The sequence below is a fragment of the Neospora caninum genome, chromosome IX (assembly GCF_000208865.1).
Source record: "Neospora caninum Liverpool complete genome, chromosome IX".
NCBI classification, from domain to species: Eukaryota; Apicomplexa; class Conoidasida; order Eucoccidiorida; family Sarcocystidae; genus Neospora; species Neospora caninum.
In genome coordinates, this window is record NC_018390.1 from 1,953,645 (window position 1) to 1,980,746 (window position 27,102).

Consider the following 27,102-nt stretch of genomic DNA (forward strand, 5'->3'; position numbering starts at 1 on the left):
ACAATACAGGCCAGTAGTGCACGCGCATGCTTCTACTCACTGCAGCCCCCCTGAGGGAGTGAACTGCTGGGCAAACGGTGGTTCAAATCCCTCTTGACTCTTTCTTAAGATAAAGCGGGGTAGAGCAAGTTTGTATCTCGTCGGGCTCATGATCCGAAGGGTAGCGGTTCAAATCCGTACAAACTATATTCTGCTGTACCCCTTCTCAGCCGGCACTATCTTTTCACATCTGGACTGAAAGCAGTTGCTGGGGCGACGTGAACTCCTCCACGGCTGGTTGTGCCTGAGCACTGGTGCCCCGGATGGTATATGCAAAGCAAACGATTATGCAAGGGAAACTTACAACTGATATCCTGCTTGGGGTGTGATCTGAAAGTAAGGAATTGGCGGAACCGAATACTGCACAGGAGCAACTTGCGCGAAGTTTGTTAACGCCTGACAAGTATGGGCTGTAGAGATTCGTACGGCATCTCATGTTACCACTCCCACTCACGGGATATATAGTTGAGTGTCCTGGCATCACGTTTGTTGTTGCGATCGCAGGAAACGGGTCTGTCGACTGTACAAACTGGGGAGAAGGAGCCGGCATTGCAGGAACGATGTTGGCAAAGGGCCCCCGCGACATTTGCTGCTGCCAGTTCTCGAGCACGCGATTCATACTGTTGAAATCAAACCCCTCCGGTTGAGTTGCCATCGCCGACGTGAGAAGTGCCTGATTCTTTGTGATGTGGCAAGTGAGCCGTGTGCAGCTCAAGAAACGCAAGTTACTGTCAGTTTCTCTGGGCTCATTGCTCCAGTGGTGTCAGCGGTAGTCGAATGGGCGTTCTGCTGGTTCAACATGGCGGTGAGCTTCTTCAAAGTCTTCATATTTTCCGGCTTCAAAATCTTGTGTAATGCCGTTATCTGACGTAAAGTGGCAATGATATGTGTGCTGATGGACTCTACAGTAATTCGCTGACCCCACGCCTGTACTCGTCGTACTCCTCCGTGCTCACTAAGGTACGCTTTCAATGTACGATGACGACTGCCGTGCCGTGAACGACTTTACCGACCTTGAGTGAACGTCGGTTCCTCCGGGATAGAAACACCTACGAAAGTTTATGAGATGGACCTACGCAGTTAGCTCCTTTAATCATTACCTGGAGCAGTGCCTGAAGGCACTGGAGCTGCCGGCGCTGGAGGCCGCTCCACCTCTGTGTTCTCCAATAAACTTCTTAGACCATTACTGTGTTCTGTGGTCCTGTAGAACCTCGACGCACGCGGAAGGTCTGCGGCATGCGCTACCACAGCGAGAGAGGTAACGATAATGACTCCCAGAGCTTTCATTTTCTCCCTAAAATCACGAAAGATAACGTTTTCGAGTCCTGAAAAGACAGATGCGGCTTCTTGCGAGACTGGAGATAATGCACCTGTCGGGGCTGTACGTACACCCGAGCAGCACGTATACCGTCCGCGCGCTGGGTCCGCTACTGCATGTCTCATGAAACGACGCAATTTCAGGTGTTTCCTGGTATACCATGTGTCGATTTAGTGCCGGCAGCATTTCGTTTGCACATCGTACAGGACTACCAAAACTGCTATGGAACGCCAATGCTATGACTACATTGTCGGCTAGTGGAACCAGAAAACGCATTTATGCAAGGGAACAACAGTTGAGGCAATGACACCAGACAATGCACTGTCAAGACTTTGTATCCAGTTGCTCAACACGTGTGAGAATGGTGTTTGACAAATCAGGCAAGTCCTTCACTCCCTTTTTGACGTGATAATCTAACAACGTCCCTTCCTGCCGATACAATCGAAGAAGCGGTTCCGTCTCACGCTTATAGACAGCTAAGCGATTTTGAACAACGGCTTCTGTGTCATCGTTACGCTTCAGTAACTGCGGGCTTCCGCTGCACTGGGAACACGCTGCATCTGGAAGGAGAGGCGGCATGTCGTACGGCGGGGAGCGAATGTCCGCGGTATTGAAATTTGCCCCACAGGTTCCACATATTCGACGAGAGAGCAGCTTCGTCACCAGAATATTGTCTGGCAAGAAAATGTGGACGCACAACGATGGACGGTCGAACTGCCCCAGCTCAACAGCCTGCGTCACTGTCCTAGGAAAACCATCCAAAATCCACCCTCTTGCACAGTCTTTCTCAGCCAGCCGTCTCCGACATATGGCTGACACAATGTTGTCCGGAACCAAATCGCCCCTGTCAGCATGTTCCTGCAGAGTTTGCCCCAGGGACGTTTTCGCCTTGATTTCTTCTCGGATCAGATCACCGGTCGAAATGTGAGGAATCGACCAGTCTCTCGCGAGCCGGCTGGCATATGTTCCCTTTCCAGCCCCCGGGGCTCCCATAAACAGCAGTTTCAGGGGTCGTCCGAGTCGTAATAGACGCTCCATCTGTTGCTCATCTACAGAAGACACAAGTGGTCAGCCTAGAGTAACCTGTACAGATCGTCTGCATACCCGTACCAATAAGCAAAAAAAGACCCTGCACTCAGATCTCGCTAACCTTGGCGGCATTCGACAAGTAAATTTGATCGAAGAGGAAAGCATGAATTGGAAGATACGCTTTGTGAAACCCCGTCCTCGACCTCATAACTGATGGGCAGGACGTGGGCGCCATCGATGCGCCTCCAGTTGACGTGAATGCATGCGCGTAGGGTCTCCCCGATACATCAATTCTGCAGATGTTGCCGAACCTGTTACGGAAAAAGCAAAACAGATCCAATCAGCATTTAGTATAGAATACTGCGAAGTCCCCCGCTGTAGAGTGCGACTGCGAGCGGGGAAAACCAGCTTTCTCGCGGGTAGTCGTAATTGCTTGCATGTTAGCTGTGTGCTGAGACTGCGTCGCATGCACGCTGCACAGCTATCGTTGGCCGCATGAAGGACGTCCTCAAGAAAGCAACGGCGGCTTCCATCCGTTCGGTGGTGGTGACTGAGATTGCGACGTTCTTACCACATGTTAATGGCACAAATAGCATATCGTTCGTGTATCTGTATACACGTCTGCTCACCACTTTTTATCGGTCAGGGAGCTGCACGAGCGTGCTAGCGTTCCCAATCTGAGGCCTAACGGGCCAGTCAACACCTGCACACTGCGCAAGACTGCAGGCGAGCCCTAGCTGTGTTTCGTTTTTTAGAGCATAGGCGTGTCAACAGCAAATCCGTAGCGTCTGAGGTTGGGGTGTTTCGACCGTCAGAAGGATTTGGACCGGTCGCTGGAGACGTCTGTGCGTGCCATTTTGACAGCTCCGACAGAGCGTCTCCTGTCTCACAGTTAGGATGGAGTCGGCTTCAACCGTCGAGCTTATCAACAGCTACGCCAAGGAAAAGCACAATGGTATCCTGAGGTGCGGTGTGCACGAGTTCAAAGGAAGGGTGCTGTATGCGACGGGTGACCGTCAAGCGGGAGAAACACTTCTGAGAGAGCCCCCGCTGCATTCAGTGCGCGCCGACCCGACCAACCCGCTCTATAAGGAGCTGGAGTCTCTTTGCAAGGAGTGCAGTTTCCATCTTGAGCCAATATGGTAAGCACACAACGATTCAGGGTTCAAGACGACTCTCCGGCGCTGGCATCCGTCGTGGGGTGGCGATTACCGCATCTGGTCATGTCTAGAGCTTTTCGCGACGCTCCCCGGTTTTTTCTGTCATATGCCTCTGCCAGGTACTGGTGCGCCTTGAACTCGATCATCCTCGACACGCACCCGCCTGTTTCAGGACTCGTGTCGATTACGCAGAGACAGTCCGAGCTCCTTCGTGTGCTGCACGTCCCCTCGGAAATCACCCCGTGCAAGGAAGGTACGCACACTATTTTCTCGTCGTCGCTTTCCCAGATTGCTGCCTGTTTCGGCATTAGCCCGGAAGAGCAGTTTTTTCTTGGCTCTGACATCTGTACTTCCATATGTGGTTTTTGGTGCCGCCGTTCCTCACTCCGGGCCCATCCTGCCCCCCATGATTGCTCTGTTCAGTCAAGAAGATCATTCGCTCGTTTGACCTGGAAAAGCGGACCTCCCCTGAGGAGTTGGAGCTTCTTCTCCAGGTGAGCTTTTTCGATGCCCCTGGCAGTCCCCGGGAAAGGACTGAGTTGTTCGTTTTCGCGGCTGATGGAAGTCTCGCTGCCTTTACACGTTCCTGTGGAAGTTCAGACGGCACCCGCACGTCCCCCTCGCTTTGCGGAAGGGGCGTACCGCGTGTTGATACAGCCTGATAGACGTTACGGCACCGCCTGGCTCATCCACACGCCGCTGACGTTCAAATCTAAACAGCGGAGTGGTTTCTGATGCATGCGTGGGCTTCCGAGGCCTCTTCCCGTTTTTCTCGCAGAGGCGCGGTTGGCCTTGCGTTGTTACCTCCGCTTGGACGCATTCTCGGAGGATCACAAAGGGGCTGAATGGATGCGGGCCGAGCATGCGCATTTTCTTGAGGAGGTTCTAAGGGGATCGGCTGTCTGCGAGTAGCCCGACATCAGATGCTGCATTAACATGAAGTTGGTGTTGCGGTGTAGGCGTTTCGATATTTTCGTCTTCCCCTCCCCGTCACGTTGCCGTCTCTGTTTTGCACCGGGACGTCTGTCTTGCTCCGCAGATTTGGATCCACAACTGCTTCGAACAATTCGAGGATCCTGTCGGCTACGTGATCTACTTTATGCCGTCCTTCAGTTCCCACTCATGTCTACCCAACGCCCTCTGGTTTACTGACGAGGACCACACCTTCGTTCTTCGGACTCGCGCAGATATCGCGTACGCCAGCACGCCCCGTTCGGTCACTGTCATGCGTCTTCTAATGTGACACATAGACTTCTCCATGCGAAGCTGAGATCCACGCTGGGACGTTCACGCATGCAGAGAGGAGCGCCCCATTCCTAGCCAAAAGACAAATGCCGTCGTGTTTGTGTCAACCAATGCCACAGTCCTGCTGCGTGTGGACGCGTCGGCCACGCAGTGCGAGTGCGATTCGTAAGGGAGGCTTTTTCCTCGTTTACCAACGAGAACTGACCGCGCTCTGAAGTGAACTTGCGAAGGGTTAGGGCGTACCACAAACCAATACGTCCCTTTGACGTAGACGTTTCTTCCTCCGCACCTGCCGTTCCTTTCACTCGCCCGGCGATAGACACGAATGACGCAGTGGACCCAGAAAAGAAGACGCCCCTTTTAGCGGGATCGCTCGCGTCTCGAGACACCTGTGCCTCCCGCTCTTTTGTCTCGCTTTGCAGGGCTGGGGACGAGGTGACGCTGACGTATCTCTCTGAGGAAGACCTCATGCGGCCGACTCTGCATCGCCGAAGAGTCCTCAGCGAAACCAAGGATTTCATCTGCGCGTGCGAAAGGTCAGAAACAGAGAGATGCCTTGTGTCCGAGATACGCACACGACATACGCTTCGCTGCCTCCCAGAGCGAAAGCATCCCGGGCACGCGCGCACATTTGCGGATGCATATACAATTCCAGTTAAGCACCTCGCGCCATCTATTCGACGCATATTTGTTGAAATACGTGCATATACATATATATACATATGTGTACGTGTTGAGATAGTGCCGTGTATGAATATGAGTTCGGAGGGACGGCTTTGAGAGGCGGTGCGTGCGGCGCACCTTTCTTTCTCGCCTGGTCCGTGTGCAGGCAACTGCAAGTGCATTTATCTGTGCATCGTCGCGTTCGGTCTTTAGAAGCGAGGGTGGTGTGGACTCGACATCGCGCCCACACGTAGCGTGACCGCAGCCTGCAGAAGGCTCGCATATATACGACTTCCCTTTCTTCTGTCTCGACGCCGGATACGAATCCATCGAGGCGCGGTCCTTTATCGGAGTCTCTCGTGGAGGCTAAGAGAGAACTGTTTTGCTGGTCTTTGAGTGTTCGGACAAGGGGTTGCAGGAAAGAGGAACGGCATTTTCTCTCTTCGTGACAACCTGAGACGACGGTTATCGCCACAGCGGGGTGTGCCTTGATCGTGTTCTCAAAGGTGCGGATCTGTCTGTTTCTCTGTCGCGCACGTCTCGCTCCTTTCGCGTTTCATCGCTTCCCTCTTTCTTTCCTCGCAGATGTGCAGCGCCCGTCGACTTCTCCCGCGGCTTCCGCTGCCCCTCGTGTGGAGTCGGGACCGTCTACGTCGAGTAAGTGTGTGGCTCTTTTTCTGCCGTCGTGGTCATATGTCAGCCGCGCGCCGTGCGTGTGCGTGTGTCCTCCGGTTTTACGGACCTGGGAAACGCTGGAGACCGAGAAGAAGGGATATGCCGTTCCCCTGTCGTGCCCGCTTCGTCTGCGGTAGGTTTCGACCACTCTGTCCCTTCGTCTCTGCATCCTCTGTCCTTTTCAGGCCAGATGCGGAACTCTCCGTCGAGGAGGTCGACGAAGTTTTCGCGGCTGCTGGCAGCCAAACGGTGGAGGCGTTCCTGCCCTCGCGTCGCCCTGGCAACAGCTCGAGCATGCCGAATCCGTCGACCTCGTCGGGGGTTTCCTCTCTGTCGGTGTCCGAGGCGCCTACCGGGCGGCAGCCGTCGGAGGGGGGAACTCCAGGTTTTCCGTCTGCTCACCCGTCGCAGGACGTGTTGCTCGATGACGGTCCCGCCCGCGATGGCGCTGACGGAGACTCTTCTCGCCCCACGCCTCTCTCAGTCTCTCTGCTGACCTCATCTGCCTCGGCTCTCGAAGGGTTGCTCCCGCTGACGATCTGGATGTGTCTCCTCTTCCCGGCGCTGGCGGCGGCGCGGCTCGCCGGCGGGAGACGGACCTCGTGGGGCTCAAACGCGGAAGCGTGCATCATCGCAGTGGGTCCTCAGCTTTCTTCAGAGTTGTCGGGTGAACTCGAAACGAAGCGCGTCGACGCCTCGGGGCTCTTGGCGAGCGTTTCGCCTGCTCAAATGAGTCAGGCCGTCCTGGCGAGGATCCACCGGTCTCTCGCCTCCATTCCGACTGTGAAGTGCACGCAGCAGCAGGTTTCACCGAATGCATGTGTTCTGTGCAAGCGCGAGTGGACTCACCGCGACAGAGTCAAGTGTCTCGCCCTGGAAGCGCTCATGGGGCGGTGGGCGAATCCGCAAGACGATGCAGATTCGCGGGAGTCTGTTGAGGGCCAAGACGAAGATCACAAACAAGAAGAGGACCTCGACGTGGACCGAGCGGAGGAAGAAGCGACCGACGGCAACGGCTTCGCGCGAGGTAAGATCTTCGGGCAGGGCGGCTCAGCTTCCCAAGAGCGCGGCCCGAAGGAGTCAAGTGGAGGGGGTGCCGGCGGCTCAGCGGCAAAACAGGAGCGAGAGAGCAAAGACGCGTTGGCGGCGACGCCGTGCTCAGAGCGAACCGGACAGAAAAAGCGCCGCGACAAGGAGAGAGAAGACGGCGGAACACGGAGAGAAGGACCATCCGTGAACGGACGGACTGGCGAGGGTCTGGTAGAAGAAGGTGAGCAAGCGTTTCTCTGTCGGATTCACCCGCCCGCGTCTTCTAGCAAGGGCGGTATCGGTGGCCAGAGCCCTCGAGCGTATACGCGGTGTTGAGATTTGTTGAAAGCCAGGGAAGAGTCTGGCGAGCAGCCTTGCGGCCATCCTTTCGGTTCGCTTTGCTTCGCCTTGTCTTTCGGGCCGTTCTTCTGCGCCGTTGGTCCTTCCTATTTTAGGGCCTGCGGGCTCGCCGCAAGGAAGCGAAAGTGTGCGGACACGCTTGGTGTGTCCGTCGTGGTCTGCCTTCGCAATGGCTTACGTGAAGACGATGAAAGACCTGGTTCAGTTGAGAGGTGACACTGACGCGTCTCCGTCCCTTTATCTTCTTTCTCTGCGCACAGAAGAGCAAGACCGAAACGCGCAAGAGGCGCATCTCACGGGCGCGGAGGCGGGCAAGGCGTCTTCGACTAAGACGTCCCGAAGGAAAAGCAAGAAAAAGTTCGGCTTCGACGTCGATCTCGACGAGACAGACAACGCCGTGCAGAGTCAACGCCGCGGGTGGCTCATGGGAAGGCGGGTCTCCTTCCTGCGGCGACTGCTAAAAAAGAGTTGGCGGCGCGCTCTCCCCGACGAGCACCGGCACTGCCTGGATATCCTGCTTCCGGAGATCTTCCAAGTCCACTGGTACGATGATCCCACGAGTGGATAGACCGAACAGGCGAAGCGGCAGCCGCGACCCTGCGAATTTCAGGATTGGTGCGAACTCTATGTGGACGAAAACACCCCATATTTTGTGTCTGGTGTCAGAGCCGTCTCCTGACGGAGGGAACGCCTCGTACACACACATGGCTCAGCTCAGCTCAAAAAACTGCGTCACGTGGCGTGCTGCGCTGCCGTCAGCCATCGGGGCTTTTCTCAAATCGTCGCGCGATCCCCGCTGCCTCGTTTCCGTGGAAAACGCCCGTCGTCTTTGGTGTGTTTGCGCGACGTATTTTCGTATGCACCCGGCCGGTGTCTGCGTGCCTACCATCGGTTCCTTTTCAGGCATCTTGTCTGCTGGCTGAAGACACGCGCGGCGACCTCGACAGGCGCGGAGAGAGCGGCTTTGCAAGACGCAGTGGTGTACCAACAGCGGAATCTCTATCCTGGACTGAATGCAGCTCTAGGCTGGTCACTTGACGAAATGGCCGAAATGCTTCTCATGGCTTACCGGGATCAGCCGGACAAGGTGAGGCCGTGTGCACGCGCAAAAATGGAAGCAGCAGATTCAGAACTTCATGAGTTGTACGACATGTCAGGCCTGGCGTCGCTGCCATGCCTGCTTGTGAGCCTGTAGGGCGAACGTATAGCAAACGCGGTTGTAGCATGAAAGGGGATACAAACCACCGGTTTGGGACGGTATTGCTTTTAACACCTCATAGCACGCTAGATACTACCATTCACGTACGATATATTTTGATGGTTGTGATGTTAAGAAGCACAGGAAATGCACAGTGCAGAGAGGCAGGCTTACCGACATGCGAGCCTCAGTTCCGAACACACCTGGCACCTGAGCTCTGCGGACAGTGTACGAAAGCCGTTTTCGAGCACGGACACCGGAGACACGTCTAGATGCACTACAGGGGCTCACCAGTTCATACATCGAGGGAACTTCTGCGTGCATGCGCATAGCAACGGACCTCTCCCGCACGTCGGACGGGCGTGCGTGCCGACGGCGGCGTCAAGCGACACACGTTTCGGCGTCTACTCACGCGTAACCGTCCAGCTACTAAGCGCGTCGCTTCTGTCTCTCGCCTCTGTGTGCGTGTGTGGTCTGCAGCCGGTAAAGCTGTCGTCGACCAGTATGAAGGCATTGCTGCAGGACCGCTCGATTTTGGCTGCGTATGAGGAAGCCGTGTCTATCCTCGGCACACTGTTTGAAACTAATCACCAGTTTGTGACCGACGTGACCAAGAAGCTCGGCGTCCTTTCGGACTGGATTCACCGCTGTGGACTCGAGATGGAGCCCCTAGCCACTCCGTGGCTAACTGCGGGGCAGCGTTTTTTTCAGAGGTCCTACAGTGGGCATACTACCCCAGGCCTCCTTTGTTTGTCTGACAGGGTAACGCCGTGGGCCATTGTGGAGCGCAGTTTCCAATTGCCTCAGCCGTGACTCGTTTCTAGGGGTTTGTACGGGCGGTGAGACGCTCTGCGTGTCAGTGAACTGTCCATTCTTCGATGCCAAGGGGGTTACGAACGCGTGACGGGCCCCAGCGGCGCGGTCGTCAGCTTGTGGTCAGAGGTCGAAAAAAATGTGCGGGTGAATCAAGACAGGATGCAGAGTTCAATGTGCCTGCCTGCCCATGGCGTTGGCTTCGTACTACACTAAAGAAAAGCATGCAATCTGAGTAAACACCTCCCACATCTGGAATTTACGCCGGTCCGACACCCGCCCGATAGTTTGCTGGACTGACACAACAGAGGAACTGTAGTACACTCGAGAGTGAACGACGGCTCTGGTGCTCGTGGTCAGACTAGCGCGCAGAACAGGCTGAGTTAGTCGCTGGCTGCAATACCCGTGCGAATCCTGCAGTAATCCCCAGTTTGTCATAGCACAATGAATCCTCTGGAAACGCTAACGACAAAAGATACCGTAGCACGTCGGGCAACGTGTGTGTGGTTGAAGCAGTGTCGTTGAACGCGACCGGTTTCAGCCTGCGCACCGAGACGATTTGCGATACGGGGCAGAGTGAAGGGGCTGAGAGACCAGTCTGAAACGTAAAATGAGACGAATGGCGTGCCGGGATTACACTACTGAAATTAAATATCCCCTGGACAAAAACTCTCTGAATCCGGAGTCCCCGCCCCTCTCTGAACACCGCGTAATATCAAGTGTTCGACGTTACGTAACCTCGTCAAGAGCCTCCGGGCGCCAGTGTACGCGAGGGGGTGTTAAATGTAGCAGTTGTCTTGAGAGGACCAGGAGGCAACAGTGAAAGCTTGTCTGTAAAGAAGCGCCTTGCTAACAAGCTATCGGCCGGGTCCTTCCGTTTTTGCGGGGAGAGACGTATCCAACCTGTTCAAGCGCGAAGGAAGCTGAGACACCCCATCTCTAGACACGCGAAATGCAGGCGTTTGCTTCACACAAAAAATGGCGCCAAACGCACTCTGTACCAACTCTTGGTGGGCAGTAGAAAATCTCGCTGTTCCATACAATGAATCCGTCACCCATGTGGTAACCCAACCTGCAACGCACCACCACCCGCATACTTTGCCGAGCACCTCGACTGGGCAAGCAAGGCCGAACCGAATCAACGTGTCTTCACCCAAACAATGCGTCGCCCTCTTGAGTTACGATCCCTGACAGCCGGCAACAGGTACATTTGCCTCTGCAAAATTTGCAGAACAGCAGTCGTAGAGAGAGACAATCGTACGTAAACTAGAGTGTGTAATTATGCCAGGCGACCAGACGGGGGGTAAAACGTCCACCGAAGCGAAGAGGAAGCGTCACGACCGCTGGCGGTCAGTGCGATCACACTTGAGGACTTTGAATTTCCCGACCAGTCGGTTCTCGGCCGTATACTCAGTTCTCTTCGTCCTAGCCCTTGGAAATCACACAACGAAATACCATCCGTCAATGCGGTTTCGCAGGTGATCTGTATATGGGTCATGATGTGAACAGCAGTTACAGAACATGGCGATTCCTATCAGAAGTGCATCCGTGAATGCTGCTTGAAATGATGAGGATGCTTCTGCAGCGGGGACTGTACAAGATCCGGTTTCCTGTAAAGAACAGGAAATGCTAACGTCTGAAAGAGGACTCTCACGGTTGGTGCATCAGATGAATGTGAGTGTCGACCAGCGTACGCTCCCTTCCGGATCCAGGACCAGCACATACAGATGTGCTGTACTTGTGGACGGAACGAAGAACGATCTCTATGCAGAGGCTCCACGCCATGTTCTGCAGCTGCTGTTGCCATCATGACTCACATACAGATCACTTGCACTTATGCATTGACGCATGGTAATTAATGTCTGTTGCTACTGCGGCGAGCACGATACCACTTGCTGGCTTCGGTGGAAGGACGCGCTTATGCCTTCCGGCGTACCATGAGACGATGCATTGCCGATGTCAAACGAAGCAGTTTTCACGCAGTGTACATCGGGGAATCGCTTCACAGTCGACTGCTGGGGAACAATGCTGGTGGTCCTCAAATCGTCGAGCCGGGCCATCCACGCTCTTTTTCCCCAGCCGGACTGCGAATACTAAGCGTGCCCTACGCTGGTGAAACTGCAGTGCCGTTGAACGGAATTTGGACTCGAGGAGCGAACCCGTAGGGCAAACGAGAGACGACTGCCTCAGAGGGCCGCTACTGTCTCGTACGATAGTGTGTCTCGAGAATGCGGCTAGTGGCGAGGGGATTCGGCTTGAGTGGAGTGGTGCCTTGCGCTTGTTGGCTGACTGCGTAGTCGAACACTCGAACGCATTTGCACAGTTTTAGCTCTGCAGCCGCCGAGAGACTAGCGACACCGTCACGAGACAAGTGTTTTGAAGGCCTTTAGACTAACCGCGTCTTGATCGGTTCAGTTGAAGGGGGCGTGCATTTCTTGCCCAGGAAACTGAAGGCACGACGCCGTACCTCCCCTCTGTCCTCTCCACGACAGTGCTTCAAGCGTTCTTCGAAGTGGATGTCGAGGCGCTGCTTCAAGTGTAGGTTGTAAGCGTTTCCCTGAGCCTGACACGGCCAGTGTAGCGCATTCGCGCTGGCGGTTTGATACTGTGATGGTTCAACTTTGCGCGTGTGAATCTTTCCCAGCGTGGAGAGCACTGAATCGTTGGTTTTTCCGGCCCGCCGACACCGGCAAGCGTAAAATCCCGGTGGATTCAAGACTGCGGTGACCGCCATCCTATAGTTTCACCACCGAACAGAATTGTACACCTTGAGGAAGTCAACACCAACAACGTCGTAGAGTATCTACTGGGTCCTCTAGCCTTCCCAGATATAGCCGGGTACATCCGTCTCTTCTTCGTCCGCTGTATCCTTTGGTAAAATTGCATTGACAACTGAAACGATTGGCCCCTTTCACAACCGCGGAACGTAGCACACTTGGAACGTGTGTCTCTGCTTTTCCGTCGCGTTGTTCACTGTTTGCATCTCATCCCTACACCGCCCAAGGTAACATGACCTCTTGCTGTATAGAGCACATGCGAGTCACACACATGCCGTCCTCGTCCCGGATGCACTGCGCATTTTTCTTCGGGTCTTCTGGTTGTTTCTTCAGTCCACTTCGAACTCCGGTGTGTTTTTGTCGTCCTCGGAGAGTCGCTCTTCTCTGCGGATGTGTGGTGCCGTACGAGAGATGAGTTTGCGTTGAGTCTTCGACAACTCAGTTTTCCGGTACCCCCCTCGTCTTGCAACGGCTGTCCGTTCTCGTTCTGCCGCTCCCCGGAAAATCCCAAAGCGCGCGCCGTTCCGTTCACGTTTCTTGACGCCTGCGGTCGTCTCGCGGGACTTCCGGCAAAGAGCGCCGATCAATCGGCCCTCGCTCCGCGCAGCTGAACTGCCGATTTCCTGGGTCTTAAGGCAGGCGCGCCGCGAAACGGAGGCGGAGGAAATCTGGTTTCCCACCCGGAGGTTTCCATCCACCCGACGAGCGCCACGGTTTACGGCGCGTCGACCTTGCGGACCACGCGTGTGTCTTTTCCTCAACGCTCAGCGAACGAGCGCCACAGCCATGGAAGACGTCACCGGCGTCCGAGATCAGGACGACTCGGGTTCCGCTGTTGCCTCCGGAGTAGCAGGCCCCGAGGACCAGCACCAGAAGGTGAACAGACTGCGAGGACGTTCGTCGCCCCTTTTCTCCTCTTTTTCCTCTTTCTGTCCCCTGATCTGCTTCGTGTTCTCGATCTTGTCCCTCTCGTGGATTCTCGTCCTCGCCGTTTTTGTGTGGTCGCCTCCGCGGCGGATTCGTGCTGTCCCTCTGTGTGTGTGAATGCGTCCGTTTTCAGACCTTCGCGAAAGCCCGACTTCGTGTCTTCATGACTAACCTATCCACGCGTTTTGAAAAGTCAGGATCTGCGGAGAGATGCAATCTTGTGCCGACGTATCAGGCGGTCCCTTTCTTCGTCCCGGGGGTCTGTTAGCACCGCTCTCCAGGTTAAAAAAACGTGCGCTGAGGTGCCTGTGTAGGTCTGACTTCCCTCCGGTGCATGCGACGGGAAGACCTAACAGGCTCACCGTCTCTCCTCCATGCCTGCTTTGTCTCCCGGGTCTTGGGAGTTGCGTCTTTACCGTTCCGCGTACGTGTGCTCTGCTGTGCCTGGACTTCTCTCTCCCGCGCAGCTCACACGTCGGCGAAGATGCTCCGATACACCTGCCTCGTCCTTGTCTCCGTCGTCTCCGTCTCCTTCCGCTTCCCGCTCAGATGAGGCTGTTGCTGCGAGGGAGGGCGGAGAGCTGCGAAGCGTCGTAGGCACCGTGCGGTTTCTCGCGTCGTTGCCTGCGAGAGCCTTTCAGCAGACAGTCCACCTCCTCCAGGCTGTGGTTCAGTGGATTTCCCGACTCATCGACCTTGCTTGTAAGCGCAGAAGCGGGGGGGCTGGCAAAGCGCGGAGGACGCGAAAAGAGAGAACGAGCGTTTCTGCGAGGAAGAGAGGGGGGAGACGGGGCGCGACGATTGCATGTCGAGTGAGAAGAGAAGGACAAACAGGCACTGCCTCCCCACACAGATCAGCGGTTTATGCGCTCCCCCGCAGAACGGGAGAGAGATGGAGAGTGGCGGGCAACACGGCTGCCTTTCGTGCGGCCTTCCCAAGGCGATTGAAACAGGCGCGACACTTACTTTACTCCTCTTTGTTTCGTCTCTTGCGCTTCTCGTCTGTCCCTGCCAGCCTTATTTCTCTTCACTCCTCCCGCGCAGCCCCTCGAGGTGATCTACGAACGCCAGTTCGGGAGAAAGCATCCCGCTTTTTTTCCCGGAGCTGCGCAAGAGGTGAGACAGATCTGGGCCCAGCAGCAGAGGAAATCGGGAGCAGTACCGCTGAAAACCGCTCTTTCTGTGCTCGAAGATACGCGGTGTTTCTGTGGCGTTAGACACGTAGGCGCTTTCTGGAAAGGCACGAAACCCCGGCGACCGACCGTTCACACAGGCAAACGAGGAGACACCGGGGGGTATCGGGCGTTTTCTGGGTTCCCAGCAATCTCTCTGTGTCGGGAAACGCTCTCGTTTGTTGCCGTCGTTTCGCGCGTCCATCGCCATCCTCGTTGCTTCTTCTCGGTTTCCCCTCACGTCAGGCCTTCGACACCGCAAGGCAAACCGACCGCTTGCTCGCGGTGTACTTACACTCACAGCAGAACGCGGCGGCTGATCGCTTTTGCAGAGAAACCCTCACGGACGACCTCGTCATCGATTTGCTGGTGAGACTGGAGTTCGCGGCGAGCACGTGGAAACACCAGAAGAGGACTCCTGGGCGAGATCTTGGCGCGGTGTTTCCTGAATTATTAAGGTAGACTCTGTTACGGAGCGTGGTTACGTTTTTCCCCTCACGTGGAAAGATGACCCAGGTTCACGACTCTCCTGGGTGCTGTCTCCATGGAGTTGGCGACACAAGGTGGGGGAAAGCCGACTCGCCGCTGAGAGCAGGCAAGACCGAAACGCGCTTCCGGAGGTTCTTTCTCTCTCTCTGGGGCGTGCAGGACAACACATGCGTCTTCTACGCGACAGATGCGTCTGTGTCTTCCTCTGAGGGCGCACGTTTGGCCCGGGCTTTCTTCCCCTCGGCGTCTTCTCGCCTGCCTGCGTTTCTCCTGCTTCTGCCGCAAGCAGCCTCAGCGCCATCTCCTGGAGCGTCGACTTTCTCGTCGCTCACAGCACCGCCCGCGAGTCGACACCGCGTCTTGCTGGCTTCGCTCCGGGCGGAAACTTTCCCGGACACCGCTGGCCTCATTGCCGTCTTGCTGCACGGCCAAGAGAAGGCCGAGGAAGTCCGAGAGGCCAAGCGCCAGCAAATGCGAGAACGCGAAGAAAACAGACTGTAAGCAACACACCAACGGCACACACACACACACACACACTACACACACACGCTCCAAACAGAATCGACACTTTCAGAGGGATGTATAAGCACCAGTGTATGTATCGATTTGTATATGGGATATATTTGTGTGTAACAACTGGTCGAGTCTGTAGCCATGGAGAGGCGTGTGTGCGTTCTTATCACACTTGTTTTCACGCGTTTAAGGAGATTTACGGAACTACTTACATCCACTTCTTTCTGGTAGCGCCGTATAGGATAGGGGACTATATAGGATAGGGGATATCGGCTGGACAACCGGATTAGGGGGAAAACCGATGCTGCGGATTCTGCTGAGAAAGGCCCATCGCGCGGCGCCGGGCTGTTGCGCCTCTCTTAAATCGAGGTCTGTGCCGATCTTCTTTCTGCTGCGCAGGCTGCGTGAAGAGCAGGAACGGGAGTTCGCAGAAGTGATGCGCCTGGAATCCATCAAGTAAGTCGACGAGAAGCCGCCGTGGGGCTGTGTTCTCTCTGGCGTTTTCTCCTCTCTGCACCGGTCCCTCTCCCTCGGCGTCGAGCCCCAGCCGCCGCGCTCCTTTTTTCGCACCTCGGGACCCTCTCGCTTCTTTCCTCAGCTCGCTTCGTGCTTCTGCTCGAGAAACGCCCGCGCGCATTTGAGAGCTCCGTTTTCCTCCTCTCTACAGACGCGAGGAACAGGAGACGCGACGGCGGAAGGAAGAAGCGCGGCGAGACCGCGAAACGCAGAGAAAGGAAGCGGCTGCTGCCCGACGGCAGGAGCGGCGAGCGCATGCAGAGAGGCTCCGGGAGCAGGAAGAAAACGCACCAGTCGCCTCAGGGATCGATCAGCGCACAGCGGTGAGGATGCATGCGCCCAGTTGACACACAGCGCCGATTTTGAAATCTCAGGTCCCGAAAACGAAAACAGATAAATATATATATATATATATATATATATGTATATATGTATATATAGATGTATATACGCATATGTATATATTTGTATATATATATATATATATATCTGTGTGACTTTGTAGACGCATACCCAGATGCATAAGGTTGTGTTGGGGCGTAGGCGCGTATATACAGACGTGGAAAGCGCTTACATGGGACTTGGCAGGTGTGTGTCTTTCGGTGACGCTTTGACTCAAGGCGAAGTATCTTGGAGACGAAAACGGACCGGTGCACAGGCACGAGTAGAGCCACTCGCGTTCCCTATTGCCTCTCTGGGGTCTCCCAAACAGATACATGTCGCTACAGTAGATAATCCAAATAGGTATATGAATGTATATATATATATATATATATATATATAGACAGCTTCAGCTTCTTACAATCTTACAATATACATATGCAATCATGTACAACGTGTGTGTCTCTGTGTATGTACATGTGTGTATACAAACGAGTGCAGATATGTGGTCGTCTGGACTTTTGTGTTGGCTGCGAGTGAACAGATTTGTTTGCGGCTGCCGAGCGGGGCGCGTGTCTCTCGGCACTTTTCATCGCAAGCGTCGTTGGAGGAGCTGTACCTCTGGGCAGACTGTTTAGCTGAATGTACTCAGGTATACGCGACAGCGAGGGACACACAGGCGGAAGCATGCTCAGAAACGGAACAGAGAGACAGGGTTCTTCCGGGGGGGGAGGGGGGGGGGGGGCCTTTGTGCCCAAAGATCTGCATGCAGAGGTCGGAGAGAGATCAGGGGAGACAAAGCGAGACACAGAGGAGGCAGGAGAGGGCAAAGGCTTCGCAGACAGCAGCGTGTGGGGACGAAGCGGCTCTCAGGATGGCGACGAAGAGGCGGAGGGCGAGGCGTCCCTGCCTTTCAACGCTCCGTGGGGAGTTTCGGATGTCAAAACGGTCGAGTCTCGTTTGGTGTGGGCCGCGTTTTGTCTGCCGTCGCAGAATGAAGAGCTGGACATTCCGCTTCGCTTCCACCTCGTGGTCCCGCCAAAGCGAACCCTGACCCGCGTAGGCTTTCTCGTTTGTCGGATCACGAAAAGAGAAATCGACGATCGTGCCCAGCGCTTTCCCCTCGTTGCCGGGTTCTCCGTCTGGCGTCCTGCTGGCTTCTCTGTGACCCGTTGTGGGTGCTTTTGGACTCCTCTCTGTCTCTGTCGTTTGCTCTCCCTTCGACTGGACTTGATCGTCTCGCTGCATGCACCATATCCCTTATTCGCGCGTTCCTCCCTGCCCTCGCGTGTCTTCGCTCTCGCGTTTTCTGTTTCTATCTCGGCTTTTTGCCGCCTGAGTTTGGTCTCATGCAGGGAGCGGCGACACTCCTCGAGGCAGGCCTCCACCCCAACAGCGCTGTCCTGCTCGTCCCCTCAGACGACGAAGAAGATTAGAGCCACGACGCCAAACGGGACGCCTCGTTTTGGATCTGCGTCAACCGTTAGACAGCTTTTTTGCAGTGTTCCGATGCATGCACTTCTGGTCATCCACCTTCACATAAGTCTTTATTTCTCTGCCTATCGACATGTCCTCGAGATGCATGTATATATATATATATATATATATATATATACGTTTGGACGTAGATATGCAGATTTGTGTATCTGTGTAGTTGTGGGTGCGGCGTATCTGTGTTTGCAAGAAGGAAAGACGAGGGACGGGACGCATGTTTCAGGGAAATGGTTTGTTTCTGCTCTGTGGAAAACGATCGCACTTTGTGTCGGTTTGGCGTGGAACCCATTCTAGGCAATCCGCATGCACATGCAGATGCACCTAAGTACACATTTGTTTTTTACGCTCGCGGGCGTTTCCTGTCTTCCTTTCGTCTCTGCAGTTCTCTCATGTTTCTTCTCTTTCCCTGCCTCCTCTGCGGGTTTTCCCCTGCGCCCTCTCTCAACCTGCAATCTCCGCTGTCTATCTTTCTCTTTCTGTATCTTCTCTCTCTCTCCTATTTACTTCCTGTTTTCCCCTCTCTCGTATTTACCTCCCTCGCTTCTCGCGTTCTTTCTGTCTCTTTCTTTCTCTCCGTGTCGCCCCTCTCTCGCTTTCAGATTTTTGAAGCGTGTCTGAAAACGGCGACGCATCACTCAGAGCGTCCGTTCTCCGCCGGGCTCGAGGGCGCACCAAGCTGGCGCGGTGGCGCTCTTTAAAACGCTTGAACGAAACACCCTTTTTTGTAGTTGCAAACCGCGTTGCTTCCCAATCAAGAAGCGACAGGAAGCGCACCTTCCCTCACCCACTCAGCTCTCTCTTTATCCGCTGTTTTCGCTTCTCTTCCAAGAGCACGGAGGTCCGAGCGCATGCACATAGGCCACCAGTGAACCGAAGCGGACCCTGACGAAAGCCGCAAAAATCGCATGCGGCACATTCCCGGAGAGGAATCCCCGCGACGTTCGCAGAGCGGAAATACAAAGTTGAGAAACCAGTTTGATGAGCTGCAACAGAGACGAGTCCGAGAGGACGGTAAGTCTTTCTGCGCGTATAGGGTCACAGTCGCCTCCGGCCGCGTCGCGGGCAAACAAACAAGCACAGAAGGACAACGGCGCGGTCGAAGACACGGAGACGAGAGGCAGGGGAAGAGAACCTGACAAACGAGGCGCTGTCGAGACAGTCCATCACAGGGAGGAGCAAGGACAAAATTGCGGCAGCGCGGAGAAGCGTGGCAGAGAAGACAGACGAAAAAACGAGAACGGCTGGACGCGGAAAACAAAAAAAGCACTTTTCGCCAAAAAAGGGAATCTGAAGAATCTGAGAGGAACACGCGTCTCATGGTTGCGAATCGACAGACTCTTTTCAGTCCTTCTTCCCGAACTTCTCCTCCATCTCTTCGACCGCAAGAGTCTCGTTTTGCTTCTCTGAGAAAACGTCGATACAAGCAGAATACAGACGTCAGCAGAAATACAGAACAGATTTCACCGAAGAAAACGAACCGATCTGCCGGCTATACACATACAACTTGCACGCGGCCTCACAGATATATATGTATATATATATATATATAGGTGTATGCCAGTGTGCAAATATACATGAACAAGAAATATATATATATATATATATATATGTCGTGGCATGTAGATATATCTATGATTTCTTTGGTGGGACGAGGTGGACACGTTTCTCCGGTGTCTCGACAGGGCACGAGAGGCCTTACTGAGCATGTCGCGTAGGTCGTTGATGAGTTGCGCTTCGCGATTTGCCTTCTCTTCGTAGTTGAACATGGCGAGAGCTCTTTGCTCCTCGGCGCTGTAAACTTGGTTTTCTTTTCGAATACGGATAGCGTTCATGCGGCGATGTCTGAAGAAGACAAGGGAGAGAGAGAACGCGGGAGGCCGCGCGAAGTCCGTCGCGATTCTTTCTTTCCATCGGCGCATGCCGCACCGTTTTTCTTGGGTGCACGGGAAGACGGACACCCTCCAGCAAAAACGGTCGAAATGCGACAGGGGATGCAACCAAAAATACGCCCTTTCGAAAACGGGGCAGAGCGCAGACACCTGAGAGGGAGAAGCAGTTGGGGAGAAAGACGACAGAGCCGAGACGCGACGAGGACGACGACTGTCGATGCTAGGCGACCGGGCACAAACGCGACGGAACGAGAAGTGAGGGACGCAGAGAGGCGAAAGAGAGGCAGAAAGGCAACAGCAAGAGAAGGAACCTTGAGAAAGCACGGAAGGACGATGAGAACGAGGTAAGGCCAGAGCCAGAGTGCACGCGAAAAGGAGGGCGAGGCGAAGCCTCACCATTCCCCTCGCTGTCCCCTGTTCTCCTTGGAAACTGCCACGCATATTTTTGCTAAAAAGGCTATGGCCTTTTCGCCACGCTTACCTGGAACCACTCATGACGTATCCGAGATCTTCAAAGGCCTGGATTTCGTCTGCAGTCAACCCGACCTCACCACGACGAGGAATACGTTTCCCTTCTTGCACGTACTGCGCAATGGCCGCACCTTCTCCCGGGCGCAACGCCCCACCATAACTAAAAACAACAGCCGCATGCAACAGCCACACCGCTCCAACCGTCTTCCTAACAACGTCAACCCCATTCACGCATATATATATATATATATATGCATGTAAATATGCATGTAAATATGCACATGTATATATGTACATATAATGTATATATACATATATATATATGATTGTGCGTGAGGGAGGATATTTTGGGAAGGGAGACATGCGGAGGGGCGGACGGGTTTCCCGGTGTCTCGGACGTTTCAACAGACGCATGTCGCACACGTGACGCACGGTTGCAGGCACAGCCTGCTTTCTAGATCTCCTTCACATGCATGCACGCCAGTAAACAGATGTGTGCAACTATATGTCTGTATCTATTTGCCGGTGCAAACGTGAGGTGTATGGGCCGGTTTTGAGAGGGTTTGAGACGCACTCGACATTCCTAGCAGCCAGTTTGCTGTTGACGCCGAGAGGGCTTGGCCCGAAGCTGTCGTCTTCCTCTTCGTCGGAGACGTCGCCGAAGGCGGCTTCTGCGAGAGCCTCCGCCGCCTCTGCGCGAGAAAGGAAAATCCGAGGGGACGCGCGTAAAGGCCGCGAGCGGAGACAGAAGAAAAGAAGCAAATAGGGCGGGATGGAGAAAAAGAGACAAAAAAAAACGCAAGACGGCGGCGAAGAGAGGGGAACCGCGCACCAAACAGAAAACCGCAGGAACGACCTCGACAGGAACCACCGATAAAGAGAGCAAAAAAGAAAAAGAGAGAGAAGAAGAGAGAGAGAGCGGGCGACAGAAAGAGAGAGACAGATAGGAAGAGACAGAAAGAGGGAGGAAGGAAGGAAGCCGGGAGAGAAATCGAGATTGTTGTGTTGCCTCTGGAAGTACAAAACAAGCTAGGTACGGGAAGATACCATTTCTCCTCGATTCGTGTCCGTACTTTTTTCTGCGAGGGCAGCCTCGAGGACTGCCACGTTTGGTCGGAGGGTCTTTGGGGCGTCGCCGTCGGGTGTCTCCTTCAATCTCTCGCTTTCTTCTTCGCTGTCGTCCTCGCTGCTCTCGCTGCTCGACGACACGCGTCTCCGTTTCTTGCTTTTTTTCCCCTGAAAAACACAGAGCTGGCGCTGAACGGGAGACACACGTGAGCGGCAAAAATGGCCGGAAACGCCTTTTCGACGCGAAAATATCCGAAAGCGCGAGACACACTCCACCCGCGACCCCGCGCGAGAATCCAGGAAACGCAAACGGCAGGCTCTCGAAACGAACGGGAAGCTTAAGAAAACGCCTCCTCCATTGTTTCTCCCCCCGAGCACAGAAAAGAAGGACGGCGAGATAAAGAAAGGGAGACTCGCGGCGAGACATCACGTCGTGCCGTGTCGAGAGACTGGAAACCAGTGCTCACCGTTTTTCTTCTTCTTTTTCTTCGTGTCTCGGCTGCTGTCGCTGTCACTCCCGCTGGAGTCGCTCGAATCGCTTTCCTCCGAATCCGAGTCACTGGACGCATGCTTCTTTCTCTTCTTTCCGTTCTTCTTCTTGCTCTTCTTCTTCTTTCCCTTCTTCCCCTTCTTGCCCCTCTTCTTGCTCTTTTCGTCTTCGCTGGAGCTGCCGCCTTTCTCCCTCTTCAACGCGAGGACGAGTTGCGTGCCGCTGACGGCGATGACTCCATCTCGCACGAGCTTCAGAATCGAAATCTTGTCCTTGTAGTACCCCGTCCCTGCTTCACCCGTCTTATAGACGAAGCCCGGACGGGGCCCCTTGAAAGACGCACTCTTGATGAAGTCTTTTGGGCCGACCTTCTTCCACGCCTCTGCCAATGCACGCGAAACAAAATCAACGAGACTCGTTTCAACGCCGAAATCGCCAAATAGAAAGCAACTCTTCATACAGGTGATGAGGCGTGATGTAGCTGCATAGGTCCACCACGGATCGAGCGCCTTTATCTCTGTTTTTCCAGCACAGAAAGAAGAGGCACGGCTTCTCGCAGAACTATCTTCATGCCCAACTATTGACGTGCAGGCGGATATAAGCATATGTAGGTATGCACATACATGTGTAGAGACGCATACATGCATATACATATATATATATATATATATATATTTATTCTTTCTTACACATACATGTATATAGATATAGGTAGCTACCTCCATGTATATTTACACAGGGCGGCGGTCACACGCCAGTTCGAACGTGTCTCTGGAGGGCACACTCGAAATGGTCCCCGAAGCCGTCCAGAGGATTTCGCGTTTGTGTTTTTGAAACAAAGCCGTTGTGACCAAACGCGGCAAAGAGCGGCGAGCCGGCCCTCGAGCCGTCAACCGTCCGCCCTTCTCGGCACAGATACGTATACATGAAAAGCTACGGGAGTGAAACCGACATCGAAAGCATATCAATATAACTTCCCGTGCGCACACCTGCTTAAAATACAATATATAAATACACTCGGGGCGTGTCTATTGACCCCCGACACACATGCACTGAGTTGTGTATCCTGTTCGGCTTTACCTTCGAGTTCGAGTTCTTCAAGTTCCTTGGTTTCTTTCATGAGCTTGCGTCGTTTTTTCTCTTCTTTTTCCTGCAACTTTTGCATCTTTTGTTCCCGTGCTTTGTCCTTCTCGGCTAGTCGCTTTTCTAGCACCGAGCCGTCAATCCCCGGGACGCGCGCAGCCGGGACCTTGACTTCGTCGTCCGAAGAGTGCTCGTCTGAGCTGTCTCCGCTGTCGCGCTTCCCCTTCCGCTTCTTCCCGTCCTTCTTCCGCGGCTCCTCCTCGCTGCTGTCTTCGCGCCGCCTCCCCGTCGCCTTCTTCTCCAGAGCCTGAATCTTCTTCCGCCATTCTGCCTCCGTCTTCTTCTCCTCTTCCGTCATGCACGCGTGACGCTTAGCATCGCGTTCGCGCGCTCGCTCTTCCTCAGAGTCCTTTGCACTCACCCCTCCCACCTTCTCCACCGTCCCTGCGACACCTGAAGAAGAAGAGGAAGAAGAAGAGGAAGAAGAAGAGGAAGAAGAAGAGGATGAAGATGATGAAGGGGTTGTTTTCCATCTGGTGGGAGAGAGGTCTCGTTGATCTGTCCAGATACTGTCGGGGTTGAAGTCCCGCTTTTTCCGAGCGTCGCGTCGCCACGACTGCCAGTCGAGAAGCCGCTTCCATTCTTCCTTGTCGAAGTTCGGACCGAAGGGAAGCATCCCCGGAAACGTCCCTGCGAGGCGACCTTCACGCTCCCTGCCTCGACCACCGAAAACGTCTCTTTCCTCTCGCCTTCCCTCGTTGAAACTGTCTCTCTCCAGCTTCTGTGGCCGCCCATCATGATTTGGGCCCGACGCGAAGTCCCCGCGCCGTCGCTCACCGTCTCCCTCTCTGTCTTCTCTTTGTCGGAATACTTCTCCTCGGTCTTCATCTCTTCCGTCACCTCTTCTGTCATCTCCCCTGGCTTCATCCCTTCGTCTCCAATCTCTTCTGCCTCTCTCCCTCTGGAAATCGTCTCTGACATGAGCGTTTCTTTCCTCCGTCCGACCGCCGCTGCTGCCTGCGTCTCTCGCGAGCCTCGAATCAAACTGCAGCGCGTCCTGTTCCGCTTTGCACACGGGAGCTCTCCTTTCAAACGTCGAACTCCGGTCCCTCGCGCCTTGGAGGTCTTCGCGACTGGGAGACACTGCGCGCTTCCACACGTCTCCGCGCCAAAGCGCAGCGCTGTCCCCCTCCTCTCTCTCCCTCTCTGCCGCTCGGTGCCTTCCGCGCTCGCCGTCTTCGTGGAATCGAAGGTCGTCTCCTTCGTAGCCTTCGTCGCCTCGGCGGGCGGGCTGAGAAAACGCGGGGCGAAACAAGTGACCTTGAGGGACAGAGACTACGTCCCCTCCCGCGGAGCGAGGCGCAGGGTTCAAGGGAGGGAAGGCAGGGAAAGAAGGAAGAGACGTGCCGAGCATGGACGGGGCGGCACCGTTCACAGGCAACGACGCTGCATGCGCGGCCAAGGCCAGGAGCTGACCCGCTCTCTGCAGCGACTCCTGGTGATCTCTTTCTTCTCGTCGCCGAGAGATCTCCGCTGCAAGCTTCTCCTGTTCCGCATCTGCCTGGCGTTGCTCGTCTTCCCGCCGCTTCTCTCTTCGAAGCTCGTGCTCTTTCTTCTTCTCCGCTTGAAGCCTCTCAACCGCGGCCAACGCCTCTCCTGGCGAAAGAACCTCTTGTTGCTTTCCACACTCAGTTCTTGCTTCTGTCTGGGTCTCGCCATTCTCGTGTCGCTCTTTCTCGTCTCTTCTGCGGTCACTCTCCCGCTCTCTGTGGCTGTCCGACCTACCGCTCTCCTCTCTGTTCCTCCTCGTTTCACGGCCCATCGAACCTGCACGTTCGCTTCTTCTCCATGCCTCTCTCTCTCGCCCTTCCTCCTCACCCTCGTCTTTCCGTCTCTTCTCTCTCCGCTCGCTGGGTCTTTTTCTTTCCTCTCGTTCTTTTGACCGTTCTCTCCCCTCGCGTTCTTTTGACCGTCCTCTCCCCTCTCGTTCTTTTGACCGTTCTCTCCCTTCTCGTTCTCTGGATCGTTTCCTCCCCTCTCGTTCTTTTGACCGTTCTCTCCCCTCTCGTTCTCTGGACCGTTTCCTCTCCTCTCGTTCTCTGGATCTTTTTCTCTCCTCTCGTTCTTTTGACCGTTCCCTCCCCTCTCGTTCTCTGGACCTTTTTCTGTCCTCGCGTTCCCTTGGCCTTCTCTCTTCTCGTTCTCTGGACCTTTTGCTTCCTCGCCCTTCGTCCTCTCTCTCTCTGGCTGCTCTCCTGTCCCTCTCGGCTCTCAGCCGCCGCGCAGCTGCGAGAGCGTCGGCCGCCGAGGGAGCGCCTCGAGGAGAGGAGGAGCGGGAGACTCTTCGCTCTCTCATCTCTCTCTCCTCTCTATAGAGCGCGGGGCGTGACTTCTACCGGGACAGGGCAGCACATCCGTCTGTTCATTCGATTTGCGTTGTACCGTGAACACATACGATCATCGAATAGACCGGAATGCTCCTAACTGTACATGCTGTACGCGACGGCTTCTGACGGTTGCCTTCGCCCCCTAGGAAAGCGATTTGCTTCTTTTTTCCTGAATCTGCCTTCCAAACCTCTGAGGCGCACGGCTCCAACTTTTGCTGGACTCTGGGGCGTTTGAAAGCGAATCCGCGGCGGAAGACCGTCGCGAGGCGGCAGAGGCTGACCGAATGCTTCGCCTTTTCAAATTCCGCCGTCCATTTTTTAGCGCCGTTAGTTAACCAGCTTGTTCTTCGATTGTGCAAAAAACATACAGATGAGGAAGAGCCAAGAAGAGAAGAAAAGCCGAGAGAGAGGAAAGGGGAAGAGGCAGACAGGCAGCGGAGGGGAAGACGTAGACAAAGGAGCGACGCCAACGGAGAAGAATGTACGAAGGAGAGCGGGAGGCGTGTGGAGTGTAACGGGGGGCGGGGGAGGGGGGGGCGGCCAAGAGCAGAGCTGGAGAAGAAGGCCGTGTCACATTCCAGAGGAACTCTTTCGAGAGGATGAATCGCTTCAGTGCTTCGTGTCGATGAACACGGGCACACCAGTGGGTACAGCAAGAGAAAATTTATAGACTTTGCAGAGATCCCGACGGAAGCTCCGCGAGAAAACCAAGGAAGGACCGCAAAGTGCAGAGACGGGATGTTCACGGGGAAGGAAAGTTTCGCCTGTTGCCAGTCTGTAGACGAAGATGCGTCACTTTTTCAAGACGAGAAACTGATGCTGGAGAAGAGGAGAAGCAGAACCTCCGCACCTTCCTAAATCCATAGCGGGGCCGCTGGAAGGCTGTTCTCTGTTCGCGTTTCGTTTCTAGTTCTCAACAAGGTCGAGCCACCTTTCGGCGCAGACCAAACTCAGAACAGCATTACCCTGTGTGTTCCTCAACAGCAAAAGAGAGACTGGAGCAGCGGAGGGCGAAGGCCACGGGAAAAAGAAGGGAAAACGGCGACAGAGCAGACCGCAACGCTTCAGCGAAAGAAGAACAAACTCCAATATCCTGTGAAAGGAAGAAAAGCGGCGTGAAAAGAAGAGAGGTGCTCAGCAAGCAGCCTCCGCTTCCTGGGCCAACAGAGGCAAACAGGAAAACCGGAGAAAGCGAAGAAGTTGAAAAAGGGAAAGGAGAGAAAAAACCGAAAGAAGAGGCAGAAGAAGATTATTGACGCCCAGAGGAAAACCCAGGAAACCTGAGGAAATCTTTGTCTATTCGATTTCACGCGAGAGAAGGTCACAACGCATGCGCGACCCCCCCCTCCCCCCGGCTTCCGTGCTCTGCCGCTGTACATACACTCAAACATCCGTATCGACCGGAAAGATCGGCCGTGTTCCTATCGCATAGAGATTTTTGAAGTGTTTTTCCTCGAAGTTCACGGAGAGTAAAAGTGGCAAGCGGGAGAGACGAACAAGAGTGGAGGAAGAAGAGAAGCGGAAGGACAGAGACAGCTGAGAGGCGAGTCGTCGCTACATTTTGGATTTTCTACATCCTCTCTCGTTCCTCTTGTGGACGTGGATAACGTACAAGAACCAGGCAGTGTCCACCTCTGCTGAATAAACGTGGCCCCTCTGTGGGATACGTACATGAATCTTGTGCAGATATTCCTGTGAATTCGTCGCACGTGGAACTGGGCCTTTGGAGAAGCCAGGAGAGTTGGGAAGCTTCTGGCGTCCTGCAGAGAGAGGAAGTCTGGCTGGAGGGCGAGCGGTCTTCGCCTCTTACATGTAGATGGTGAGGAGCAAGAAATGGAAGAGTCGTGTGCTTATGGAGCAGAACACACGCATGAGTCCACCTGAGCATCTCCAAAGCTCGGTACCCATATGGGGGC

At 54.7% G+C, this 27,102-nt stretch overlaps 5 protein-coding genes across 5 annotated transcripts; 2 read left to right on the plus strand and 3 right to left on the minus strand.

Moving 5' to 3' along the window:
- Nucleotides 1-223: 223 nt before the first annotated feature.
- On the minus strand, nucleotides 224-1,326 carry NCLIV_040810 (conserved hypothetical protein; the record flags this gene model as incomplete). The annotated part of the gene is made up of 7 exons (XM_003880990.1): nucleotides 224-290; nucleotides 344-435; nucleotides 494-712; nucleotides 769-903; nucleotides 960-994; nucleotides 1,053-1,088; nucleotides 1,140-1,326. The coding sequence occupies 7 exons, from the start codon at nucleotides 1,324-1,326 to the stop codon at nucleotides 224-226; spliced, it is 771 nt and encodes a 256-aa protein (XP_003881039.1).
- Nucleotides 1,327-1,681: 355 nt separating this feature from the next.
- Nucleotides 1,682-2,395, minus strand: NCLIV_040820 (adenylate kinase, related; the record flags this gene model as incomplete). Its single annotated transcript, XM_003880991.1, has 1 exon — nucleotides 1,682-2,395. The coding sequence occupies one exon, from the start codon at nucleotides 2,393-2,395 to the stop codon at nucleotides 1,682-1,684; it is 714 nt and encodes a 237-aa protein (XP_003881040.1).
- Nucleotides 2,396-3,283: 888 nt separating this feature from the next.
- Nucleotides 3,284-9,529, plus strand: NCLIV_040830 (conserved hypothetical protein; the record flags this gene model as incomplete). The annotated part of the gene is made up of 10 exons (XM_003880992.1): nucleotides 3,284-3,528; nucleotides 3,666-3,799; nucleotides 3,970-4,040; nucleotides 4,586-4,740; nucleotides 5,214-5,327; nucleotides 6,040-6,111; nucleotides 6,315-7,399; nucleotides 7,614-8,061; nucleotides 8,422-8,605; nucleotides 9,197-9,529. 10 exons carry the CDS (start codon nucleotides 3,284-3,286, stop codon nucleotides 9,527-9,529), a joined length of 2,841 nt encoding a protein of 946 aa, XP_003881041.1.
- Nucleotides 9,530-13,092: 3,563 nt separating this feature from the next.
- Nucleotides 13,093-17,740, plus strand: NCLIV_040840 (putative UBX domain-containing protein; the record flags this gene model as incomplete). The annotated part of the gene is made up of 8 exons (XM_003880993.1): nucleotides 13,093-13,182; nucleotides 13,701-13,935; nucleotides 14,249-14,349; nucleotides 14,652-14,774; nucleotides 15,054-15,391; nucleotides 15,807-15,863; nucleotides 16,075-16,246; nucleotides 17,660-17,740. 8 exons carry the CDS (start codon nucleotides 13,093-13,095, stop codon nucleotides 17,738-17,740), a joined length of 1,197 nt encoding a protein of 398 aa, XP_003881042.1.
- Nucleotides 17,741-19,139: 1,399 nt separating this feature from the next.
- On the minus strand, nucleotides 19,140-24,621 carry NCLIV_040850 (putative nuclear NF-kB activating protein; the record flags this gene model as incomplete). The annotated part of the gene is made up of 6 exons (XM_003880994.1): nucleotides 19,140-19,201; nucleotides 19,498-19,640; nucleotides 20,169-20,318; nucleotides 20,733-20,850; nucleotides 21,694-22,098; nucleotides 22,797-24,621. The coding sequence occupies 6 exons, from the start codon at nucleotides 24,619-24,621 to the stop codon at nucleotides 19,140-19,142; spliced, it is 2,703 nt and encodes a 900-aa protein (XP_003881043.1).
- Between the last annotated feature and the right edge of the window lie 2,481 nt (nucleotides 24,622-27,102).